This window comes from Gorilla gorilla, chromosome 6, assembly GCF_029281585.2.
Source record: "Gorilla gorilla gorilla isolate KB3781 chromosome 6, NHGRI_mGorGor1-v2.1_pri, whole genome shotgun sequence".
Taxonomy (NCBI): Eukaryota; Metazoa; Chordata; class Mammalia; order Primates; family Hominidae; genus Gorilla; species Gorilla gorilla.
This window is the reverse complement of record NC_073230.2, coordinates 90,665,710-90,677,848: the sequence shown is the minus strand read 5'-3', so window position 1 is coordinate 90,677,848 and position 12,139 is coordinate 90,665,710. Positions and strand designations below refer to the sequence as shown.

At 43.7% G+C, this 12,139-nt stretch overlaps 1 protein-coding gene across 2 annotated transcripts in view; it reads left to right on the top strand.

Moving 5' to 3' along the window:
• Positions 1-12,139, top strand: part of LMTK2 (lemur tyrosine kinase 2) — a 103,163-nt gene that overhangs the window by 59,558 nt on the left and 31,466 nt on the right. For both annotated transcript variants that reach the window (XM_004045809.5, XM_055393187.2), the window contains exon 7: positions 5,405-5,538. In XM_004045809.5, coding sequence (XP_004045857.4) covers positions 5,405-5,538 — 134 coding nt within the window. The remainder of the gene's footprint in view (positions 1-5,404; positions 5,539-12,139) is intronic.

The following is a 12,139-nucleotide window of genomic DNA, read 5'->3' as shown; positions in this document are numbered from 1 at the left end:
GGTGCCTGCTCTCCCTCCCCTGCGTTTCCTCCATCAGCACTGCTTCCCCATGTGTGTGGCCACCCTGCTCCTAGGGGCTGTCTTCTTTCTCCCCTGTTGCTGCAGTGACAGGTCATCGCTGCGTATAACCAAGGTGTGCACCTGTAGCTGGAGCGCTGAAGCCACACGGAGTGGCAGCTGTGATCTCAGCAGAGGTTCTCTGGCGCCCTCCGATGGTGCTTGGGCAGGCTGATGGGGACCTCACTGTTGTCCGTAAAAGTTTAAAAAGAAAAACACTTTTAATAGAAAAACTTACAGAATAAGGATATAAAGAAAAATATTTTTGTACAGCTGTACAGTGTGTTTTTGTTTTAACCTAAGTGTTATTACAAAAAGACTCAAAAGTTTTAAAAAATTAAAAAGTAAAAAAGTTACAGTAAGCTAAGGTATATTATTGAGAAAGAAAAATTTTTTATATAGATTTAGTGTGGTCTAAGGGTCTCTTGAGCCCAGGAGGTCAAGGCTGCATACAGAAATACTTGCCATCGTGTTACAGTGGCTTACACTGTATTCAGTGCAGTAACATGCTCTATAGGTTTGAAGCCTAGGCTGTAGCAAGAAACCACCCTCTGTAGCCTCAGGGTGCAGTAGGCTGACCATCTAGGTTCATGTAAGTATACTCTCTGATGTTTGCACGATGGTGAAATTGCCTAACAACACATTTCTCAGAAGGCATCCCCAGTGTTAAGTGACACATGACTGTATTTTAACAGAATTTTGGAATAATTTAGACTCTCTGTTCTCAAAGTAACATTTACTATACAAAGATAAACTTTCAAAGAGAATCAGATTTTACTTAAAGAATATTATTTTCCCAAATTAAGTGTCTTTGGCTAGCTTTAATGTCCAGAGTAATGAAGTAATAAATTTAAAAGCCCAGTAAAAATGTGAAATTTCAGATTTACTCCTAAGTTCATTCTTATTAGATTATTAAATGGAAATGATAGAGTGGGGCGGCTTTGGGAAAACAGTTGTCCCGACTTTAACCTGTAGGGCATCATTTAGAATGTCTGCCTAAGTGTTTTTCCTTTTTTCTCCCATTCATTAAGCAAATATTAAACACATGCTGTGTGCCCAGCACTGTTCTAGGTTTTAGAGACACAACAGGGAACTAGATGGAGTCCCAGCCATGTCTAGCTTGCTTTCTAGTGGTAGAGACAGACAAGGAAATAAAACAGCAGGGAGGAACCCAGGCTATCACAGTTGGATTTATGTTTTCAGGGACTGGCTTTGGCTGCTCAGGCGAATGGATGCGGGGAGGCCGCAGGGAGACTGGCGCAGGTGTGTCCTCAAGGTGGGGTGGTGCTGGGACCAATACCACAGCAGCGGAGGCATGGGAGGTAGTTTGAAAACAGACCCAGAACTTGGTGACGGGTTGGATGTGGCTGCCTAGAGGCAGAACTCACAAATGACATCTTCACTTTTGGTCTGACGCACTTGGAAAACGGCGATGCCACTTACTGAGATTGGCAGAGGTTTGTGCCAGAGGGCTCTTAGGCATACAGGGAGGGAAGTCGAGTCAGGAGATGAGGGGCTGGGCCAGAGAGCTGTACGTGAGGCATGGGCTTTCAAGCCATGGGATGGCTGAAACCCCTGGTCGGGGAGCGCCCCCAGGACTGAGGACCAGGACGGAGCTCCAGGGTCCTTACGGATCAACGAGAGGAGGGAGAGCCAGTGGGGGGGCCGAGGAAGGAGCGGCCAGTGGGATAAGAAGAAACGCAGGAGGTTGCGGTGCCCGAAGGCTGGTAAGAAGGACATGTTTAAGCAAGGAAGGAATGGGCCTGTCTCCGTTAATGCTGGTGAGATGAGACCCGACCAGCTGTGCTTGGGGAGAAGTGGGCAGGTCGCTCCTTGATAGGCCTGGCGAGAGCAGCTGCCACGGAATGGTGGCTGCAAGTGCTTCTGATGGTGGCAAGGGGTTCCTGAACAAGGAGCCAGGACCGACCAGGCTTCTGAGGAGTTTAACTACGGAAAGGAGAAAGAAGTGGAGGGCTGGGGAGGGGAGGGCTGGGTTTACCTGGGAGGTGTTTGGGGCCAGAGCAGAGAGAAGAGATGGACTCTCGAGAGGACTGAGCTTAGAAAGGCACAAGACGAAGAATCCATGGCAACCAAAGAGGAGATGATGTATAAGGTTATGGATGCCAGTGGGCGGGGGGACCAGTGGTGCTGAGAAAAAATAACACAGGCAGAGAGCTGCTGGGAGGGAAGAGAGGCCCCGGGCTGCGCGGAGGCGTGGCGGCGTCAGCTGCCCCAGTCTGCATGTCTTCTATTTCATTAGCAGAAGCGGGGGTGTTGCGCTGTCTATATCATTCTTCATCCTTTCAATAAAATTATTGAAGATTATGTTTTTCCCCAGAATCATCCTATTAAACATATAAATGACTTTAATTTTTCAGTTCTAAAGCTATTTACTTGTTGACTTTTTACACAGTATTGAAATTAATTAATTGCTCCTAGTGTCCTGCAGAAAAGCTATATAAAGCCCTCCCTGGCCATTCATGTCAGCATTGAGGAGGGGGCTTGCGAAGAACCTATTTACAGGTGTTTGAATGACTCATTCCACCAGGGCGTTGCAGGTCACTTGCTCTGCTGGTGGAGAGCTCGGTGTAGCGCTCTGCTGCCATCTAGTGTCCTAAGTTTTCCTTCGGGAGTTTTTTGGGGGGTTTTGGGAAGCTGAGAAATTTTTAAAACTTGGATAAAGGAATGTTTATTTTAATTCAGAACACATTGCTGTTCTTGGTGAGCTTTTTTCTTTAAATAATGGACCAAAATAATCATGTCTATTCACTAAGCACCATTAAAGTACAAATAAATCAGATAATATGTCTGTTTTGGATAGAATGAATCAAATTTTAGTACTTGCTTAACATAAACATCTTTACTCTAATTAAAGATTTTATGTCGATTTTTTCTTTTAAACTGTGGTACCAGGAGAGCTCTATGGACCTTTCTGAAACATAGAACTAACCCTGGATCCTACACAATCCATGACAAGTCTGAACCATGAGAACCATGACCAGGGGCCTCCAGTAATCTTTGATGTTCTTCCCTATTCCTGGGTTAAAGATATTTTTGCCTGGAATGTACTGATTTTATCTATTCTTAAGTAAAATCTCTTTCTGTTGATTATATTCTGTCTTTGAGTGAAATTTAGGAAGTGGGCTATTATGGAGAGAAGACATTTTAAGAACGGTGAGTGTGGTGAATATACTTTAGATACCCTTGAGAAGCAGCCACGCCCGCTCTGCGCTTCCTCTGCCTTCATGGCTGGAGTGGCAGTTCACTGCCTGCCAGCAGCTGCTGTTGGTTTTAGGATTGGCCAGATTCAGCCCAGCAAAACCGTGTTTTCGTGTGAGAGTAAGTTTTTCCTTAGATGGGTATTGGTGGTGGAGGGGTTAGGCAGAAGAATTTCATTACCATTTCATTGGTAATGTAGATAGACTTAAGCTTTTTTCATGTTTACTTTCTCTATGGGCTACCTTATGAAACTCCCATCTGCCTATAGTCCTGGAGTTTTTTGCTGGAATTTTTCTGGGTGAATTTAATTGTCTTCTGAATCATTTGTTATCCTTACAACTCCCAAGCTCCACAGAGCCTAATCTGAATGGAGGGGCATATGTTTTTACAAGAAAAAAAAAAAAGTTTTCTCTTTCTTCTCTGGAGTGGCTTCTAATTTCGTTGGAAACAAAGGAGAGGGCACCACGTTTGGAAGGAAATGTGTGAAGGACAGCAATGCCGGGTGCACGGCACCGAGGGAAGACCACACTGCTCCCCTGGCAGAGCAGTCACATGACGCTTGGGAGACCCCAGCAGATTGATGGGATTGACCTTCAGTTATTTTATGTTCATTCTTATAAAATACATTGATGTTGTCTGCATACTGATTTAATTCACTTGCTAAATAGAACTTTCTTGACTAGTTGGTAAACCGAAAAGTAGAAGCACAGCCCTACCATTTATTAGCTCTGTGGCCTTGGGCAAATTTCTTACCCTCCCTAAGCCTCAGTTCCATATCTGGTAAACATCTCATATTGTATTTGCAGTAACAAGTGCAAAAACTCCTAACATAACGCTTGGCTCAGGGCTCAAAGCACAAATGGTGGCAACTATTAATATCAACATTATCACTCATGTAAAGATCTTGGAAACTGGGAATGGAAACAAATTTAGATTCTTAGAGTGGACCTAGAAGTTACCTCAGAATGTACTCAGTATTAAATGTGGGTAAATGTTTGTAAAGGAATACTGTGTTTTAAGGTTTTATTCTGGGAGGTATTTGATAAATTGGCTATCTTCAGTAACAGTTACAAGACATGTACTCTTTAGTTGGTCAAGGAAAATGCCCTTCCTCAGGATTTTTTTTTTTTTTCTTTTTTTTCCCGCTCCCTGCCTCCAGCCGTCTTTTCTTGACTCAGATTTAAAGAACACTGAAAGCTATTGGCTTGCTTTCTAAATTTTATTAACTGATTCGAGGAAACTTTAATTTGGAATGAAATCATATCAATAAATATTTAATCATGTGGTAAGGAGAATATGGAAGATTTTATTCCCTCAAAAGGGTATTCCCCATAACAGATACACGGTAAACTCCCGAAAACATAGTATCCTAAATGAAAATCATGAAATAAAGACAGCGTAACACAGGGAAGTCTTGGAGGAGGCCTGGGGAGCCCCGCAGTGTCATGGCCGTGTGCTGGGCATCTGACTGTAAGTTTGTTTATTTTCCTGCTCAGGTTGCTCCCCTTTGAAGAGTAGGCTTGTTAACGTGGTGAGTTTTTCTGGAGTGGCTGAAATGTTCTTTCTCTTCACCATCTCAGGATAGCCCAGGGTCCTGGGGAAGATGGGGGAGACCTGAAGCAGTTGTTGCTGCACTACCTGGACTTCTCCTTTCCCACCCATTTTTCTTTCCTTCTCTCCCGCTCCATTGCTCCTCCAAGCTTTGGCAGTAACCACGGCGCCTTCGTGATGAAGCGCTCACTGCCCAGGGGCCGCCTGGAGTCCATAGAACAGGCAGTGTGAGTGGCACCATTTCTTACACTCTCCGTGTCATCTCCTAGGTAACCTGGGAGTTTCTCTAATTCTACACAGCATTTAGTTTAAATGCGCATCATTGCAAAACTATCTTTTTTTAAACTGTTTTGTGTTCCATGTGTTTATGTGACAAAGATGTTAACTAGTTAGAATGTTCCTAAAAGCATAATAGTGTTCTATAGTTTCGCAGTATTGGGTTGGAACTTCTTTAAGTATGAATAAAAGAAGTTTCTAATAAATAATCTTAACAGTTAGTGTTCACCGAGGCATGTATTTAAGCGCTCACTTTATTCCTGTGGCTCGTTTGGAAACTCACACGGGCTGACTTTTGCAGGGTGACCTGAAGGCGTATCTGCGCAGCGAGCAGGAGCACATGCGGGGGGACTCACAGACCATGCTGCTGCAGAGGATGGCGTGCGAGGTTGCCGCGGGGCTGGCCGCCATGCACAAGCTGCACTTCCTGCACAGGTGGGTCTCTGCGTCAGCGGTGCACGCCCCACACAGCACCGGCGGGACAGTCCAGAGATGCTGCCGAGTTTGTGAAACTTAAGGAGGACAGGAGGTGGCAGAATGAACCCAGCTCATGTAGGTAGAAGCGATCTCGTTCTTGCCCATGTCCAGATAAGGGTTGAGTTGGGCTTCATTGAAACCAGTACCAGGGAATAAGATGTCTTAATACATTTATTATTTCCAGCATTTCAAAGAATGTGAATAGTTGTACCTGCCTCAGAGTTGGGAGTGAACAGTCCCGATCCACCGTATGACACCTCGTGTGTTTCATCCTTGCCACACCAGCTTTAGGCTTCTGGTGCCACCCGCCCGGTTTCATGGTTTATCCCAGTTCACATTCCTGAGAGAGGAAGAGAGAATCTCTAGGCCAGCAGCCTCTGTTTGCACAAGGTCATAGCACTGGTTTCTGGCCAGCTGAAGGGTGGGCTTCAGGTGCCCATTTGGAAGCAGAGGTGTGATGGGATCCGATCTGATGAGGCCCCCCGCTCCCGGGTGGGTAGTCAGGGGCTGCTTGTGAGCAGCACAGCGATCTGTGTAGCACATTTCTGTTGCAGCCTTTCAGGCCCCACTTGAATGACCATAGTTCTTTTTTTTGTTTGTTTTTGAGACGGAGTCTTGCTCTGTCGCCCAGGCAGGAGTGCAGTGGCACGTTCTCGGCTCACTGCAAGCTCCACCTCCCGGGTTCACGCCTTGAATGACCGTAGTTCTTTGGAACACGTTATATTTTGTTAAGATCATAGATGGTGATTTTCGTAATTAAAACACCAAAGGACTTGGAGTCCTGTCTCAAATGAGGAGTCTGTTCTGTGAACCCAAAAGGAGATTTCTGCTTATTCTCCTCTAGGCTTTTGAGCTGTGCTTTATGTTTAAAAACAACACAATACGTTTAAAATTATTTCTTAGGTCTCCAGGGAAACCAGGCAGTATTTCTTTAGTCAACTTTAAGTAAATCATTTAACTCTTAGTAATCCATTGACCTAAAAAGGAACACCTGTGTGTCTTGACTTGAAGAGATGTGTATGAAGTATTCTATTTTTTATTTATTTATGTATTATTTTTTTGAGACGGAGTCTCTGTCACCCAGGCTGGAGTGCAGTGATGTGATCTCGGCTCACTACAACCTCCACCCCCAGGGTTCAAGTGATTCTCCTGCCTCAGCCTTCCGAGTAGCTGGGGCTACAGGCACGCGCCACCAGGCCTGGCTAATTTTTGTATTTTCAGTACAGATGGGGGTTTCACCATGTTGGCCAGGCTGGTCTCAAACTTCTGACCTCAGATGATCCGTCCGCCTCGGCCTCCCGAAGTGCTGGGATTACAGGTGTGAGCCACTGTGCCTGGCTTGAAGTATTCTTTTTTGTAAAAAGCAGATTTCACAGTAATATACTTAGTGTGATTCCATTTTTTGTTTTAAGTATGAAAACACCTGGTCGTATTTCTAGAGGTGTGTGTGTCTTAAACAGGCGTGGAAAAGTACCGTGCCTATCAGACTGTCAACATTCCTTCATGGGGGGACGGAGGAAAATTATTAACCTTCTTCTTACACATTTATATCTTGTTTGATTTACGATAGTAAACAAATCATTCTGGTAAAGTGTTTTTTTTTTTAAAGACTCAAAAAGTTACCAGTTTCTTAAGACCCAAAGCAGAATCCCTTACATGAAGCTTTATAAAGATTTCGTAATGGAGAAAGCCTACATTTAGCTTTTGATGTCTTTTATAACAGGCTGTTATCTAGCATAATTTATATTGTTAATATATCTTACAAAATGCAGATAATTACTAATACTGGTATAGGAATTCTTAAATTTTGGAGAAAGGGGTTTAATTTTAAAAGAGCATCATATTGGAATCAGCAATGTAAAATTATCAAAGACAACTAGAATCTGTATTTTTTAAATTGGCAAAGATATCAGAGTAAATAGTATTTTCCTGTGAGTTTCAAGTTAAAGTTTTACTTAATTTCAAATCTTGTGGACTTTAGAACAAGTAAAGATGATGAGTAAATCACATAGTTTGGGTTTTATTCAAGTTCTAAAACTCAAGTTAAAGAAAATCCTTGAGGCCGGGCACGGTGGCTCATGCCTGTAATCCCCGCACTTTGGGAGGCCGAGGCAGGCAAATCACAAGGTCAGGAGATTGAGACCATCCTGGCTAACACGGTGAAACCCCGTCTCTACTAAAAATACAAAAAATTAGCCGGATGTGGTGGCGGGTGCCTGTAGTCCCAGCTATTTGGGAGGCTGAGGCAGGAGAATGGCGTGAACCCGGGAGGCGGAGCTTGCAGTGAGCCGAGATCACGCCACTGCACTCTAGTCTGGGCAACAGAGCGAGATTCTGTCTCAAAAAAAAAAACAAAAAACAAAAAACCCTTGAAACCATTGACAGCTGTTTCATTTTGTTGTAAAAAAAAAAAAAAAGAAAAAGAAAAAGTAATCATATCTATATTAAATTTCAGTTTGGGGCAAAGTTTTGTGTTTTAAGATCTTTTTTGTCAGTAGCATATCATATAGTATATTTTTAAGTTGGAATTTAGAATATTTATTGGTTGACTTAAAGTAGGACTTCCTCTGTTGGTTGAAAATAGAACAACCTACATGTCCAATTAAAGTTCTTAGCTCCATTTGGAAACTAATCTAGTAAGGCACCCACAGTGAAGTTGTATTTCTACCTATTGTTTAAGAAGAGCCTTAACCTGGAGTCTGAGGAGCCTGTGTCTCTGAAGTCGTGCATGTGACTTTTGGAAAGCCATGTAAACAGCAGGCGCTGCCAGCTTGCTGCTGTGCCATCCCACTTGCCTTGCTGGCCTGGAGCCCAGAACTTCCTGTCCCCTGCCTGCCAGTCTCCTGAGCAGCCCGTCCGTGAGATGCCACCAGGTCGCTGTGATGAGCTGAGCCAGGGGGTTCTCATGGGCGGCCTGTCTCCTCGCAGCGGCTCATGGAGCTGGAGACCTGGAGGGGGTAGCCTTGCGGAGTACCTGGGTGACCATTGTGTACAAAAGAACCTCTATAGGATTTGCCCGGTTGTAGCGTTACAGTTACTTTCTGCTGTGCAACACTGGGGTTAGTGTGCAGCGAACTTCCACTGCCTGCAGAGTTCAATGACAAGGTGAGAGGTAGAGAAATGCATTTAAAATCCAGTGACAAGGTGAGAGACAGAGAAATACATTTAAAATCGAAGCAAAGTGCACACCTGTTGCTCACTACCGCCCCAGCAGGAGAGTGGAAACGCGTGTTCTCATTTGGCAGGGTGTTTGCCGTGTTCCATGCATTTGCAGAACGTTCTGTGAGTAGTGATTTGATCGTCAGGGCCATCCCACGTGCCACGAGGCAGGTGCCATTATTCATCCCAGTTACAGAGGAGAATACTGAGGCTTGGGGTGCTGAGCAGTTGGTCTGTCTCAGCCACTCATTTGATCATTTGATGAGCAGTTTATACCCAGGTGCACATACCATGTGTGGTCATTTCTGCAGGAGGAGGAAGAGTTACTTTGGGAAGAGTCCAGGTCGGTTTTTGGAAGGAGGTGGCGTTTTAGTGATCCTTGAAGAATGGGCATCAGTTGAAGGCTGGAGGACATTCAGAATTTCTGGAGAAGGGAGTAGCAAGATGATGTATATGGTAGGAGGAAGAGAAAGAAAGGGAGTTTAGGGAAATGTCAGATAGTCCAGTGTTACCAGAACAGAAGACGCAGGAGAAAAGATAGTGGGAGATAAGAATAGAGACACAGCTTGAAACCAAATTACAGAGGGCCTGAGTGCCAAGATAAGGTCTTCAGGCTGTGTTCTGTAGGCAGTAGGATGGCATGCCCAGAGCTTTGTGTGTGCACGTGCGTGCGTGTTTAATCACTATTGCACTACAGCTTAGGCTGGTTTAGAAAGAGAAGGCACTACCGAAAAGAAAACCAAACCGGAATTCATATGTGGCGGGTGTCCATGAAGTTTCCTTATTTCCCTTTCTACGTGGAAGACTTGCTGAAGGCAGGGATTGTATCTTCCTGACCTTTGTATCTCCCATGATGTATGTCACACAGAAATGAGGAAGGCTTCAAGGGAAAGGAACCAGTTTGACTGCAGCTACAACCCAAGAAGAGACGGAAAGACTGTAATCAGCCGAGTAGCTACACTGGGAAGGTGATTAAAGAGCTTTCATTTTAAAAGGCTCTAGGTCCAGAGGGTTTCATGGGTATCCTCTGTCTGACCTTTAATGAACAGGTGGCTCCAGTGTATTTAAACTATTCCGGACCATAAAGAAGACAGAAATTTCTATAACTCATATCATGAATCCAACACAAGCTTAATAGCAAAAGATGACATAAAGAAATTATTGACGATTCTCCTGAATGAACATAGACACAAATACTAGCAAACCGCATGTAGCAGTGTGTGAATAAAACAATTAAGACTTATTCTAGGACTGTAAGGGTAGGTGTGTATTATAAAAATATGTCTACATAATTCATTCCATTGACAGAATAAAAGAGGAGAAATACATTATAGCAATAGATTGCAGAAACATCATTTAGTATAATTCAGCAGCTATTCTGTGTTTACATAGACTATGTAAACATATTCTCCTCTCATGGGAAACATTTCTTCCGACAGGAAAGGAAAGATACAACTTAAATATCATATGGACTAAGACTCAAAACTTTACCAAAACTCAATAGCAATATCATGCTATTGCTAAATGGCAAAATAATAAAGTCCTTTCAATTAAATGAGAAACCAGGCAGAGATGCCCACTATTTCTGTTACCTTCCAACATTTCTTTGGAGGTACTAGCTAATACAAACACAAACTATAAAATTATCAGTTTAAAAATAATAAGCCCAAGAAATAAGGGGGAAAAAAGAAAAAAAAATAATAGGCCAGGCACAGTGGCTCATACCTGTAATCTCAGCACTTTGGGAGGCCGAGGTGGGCAGGTCACTTGAGGTCAGGAGTTTGAGACCAGCCTGGCCAACATGGTGAAACCCCATCTCTGCTAAAAATACAAAAAAATTAGCCAGGCGTGGTGGCACACGCCTGTAATCCCAGCTACTTGGGAGGCTGAGGCAGGAGAATCGCTTGAACCCGGGAGGCAGAGGTTGCAGTGAGCTGAGATCGCACCACTGCACTCCAGCCTGCATGACAGAGCGAGACTCCATCTCAATAATAATAATGATTTACTGAATGCTTCCCACATGCCAGCTACTTTACACCAACTCTTAAGTGGTAGTGCTGGTTTTCCCGTCTGTGTTACAGGTCAGGAGACGCAGGCACAGACAGGTATACTGACTTGTTCAGGGTCGTGCAGCTGGAAGCCAGCAGAGCTGGGATTCAAAGCTACACCGTCTGCCTCCAGATTTCACACTGTTAACCACCGAGCTACACCACACAATCATTGGAAAAGAAGAGAACATCGCCCTTCTTTACTGGTGCCATGATGTTGGATGTTTAGAAAAACCAAGAAACTGTGCTTTTAAAAAATTAGAATTCATAAAAGAATTTGTTGTGGCTTTTTATAAGACAGTATACATAAGTCAGTAGTTTTTCTCTGTACAGGTGTAATTATGTACCCAGCAGTGAAGGTGGATAAAAACCATTTTATTCTGAATAATGCCAAAATTATAAATTATCTGGGTATATATTATGTGAGAAAGACACAGGACTGTATGAAGAAAACTATGAAATCTTATTGAAGAATGTAAAATAGCATGTGGACACATGGAAAGATGCACCATGATTTATGATGGGGAGGCCACACAAAAATGCCAGTTCACTCAAAGAATTCCCATTCGAATCTGAACAGGGTTTTTATTTATTTTTTATTTTTTTGAGACAGGGTCTTGCTCTGTCACCCAGGCTTGAGTGAGTGCAGTGGCACGATCATGGCTCACTTGCTTGGCCTTGACTTCCCAGGCTCAAGCAATCCTCTCGTCTCAGCCTCGCAGGTAGCTGGGACTATACATATGCACCATCATTGGTGGACCCTATTCCAGCCAGAGGCGTTTTCCCTAGGGTGTAATAAGAATTTCACACCCTGTGGAAGAACTCTGTGTACCCAAATCCTAGCAGGTGCCTGAGATACACACAGCAGGCACTCAGTAAATATACCATTGCCCAGCTAGCAAAGACTGACCTAATAAGCAGGGCAAACACTGTCAAAACTCTAGTATAAAGTTGCCTCTGTGTGCTTTATCGGAATCCTCTTGTTTTAATCCTCTCCTGGTACGTCTCCATCCCATCTTAGAGTGTTAAGTGCAGAGTCCCTTCGGAAGCTTAAGTGTTTGTGGCTGCCAGAGTCAGAATGACGTGATGAGCAGAGAGAGGCTTTGGAATTGAGGTTTTCATTCACCTCTCATCAGCTTTACCAGTATAAGCCTGGTTATTTCATCCTTCGGAGCTCTATCTCTTCTATAAAATGGGGATCGTCTTTAAAGCCCTGGAGTGCTGTTGTCAAGATGGAGATAAAGTATGCCAAGCTGCTAGAAGAGTATTCAGTAACTTTCCGGTATTTTGCTTCCTGTCTGTGAACTCTTCTTATCGGGAATCCAGGTTACTCGGGAAAGCATAAGTACTTC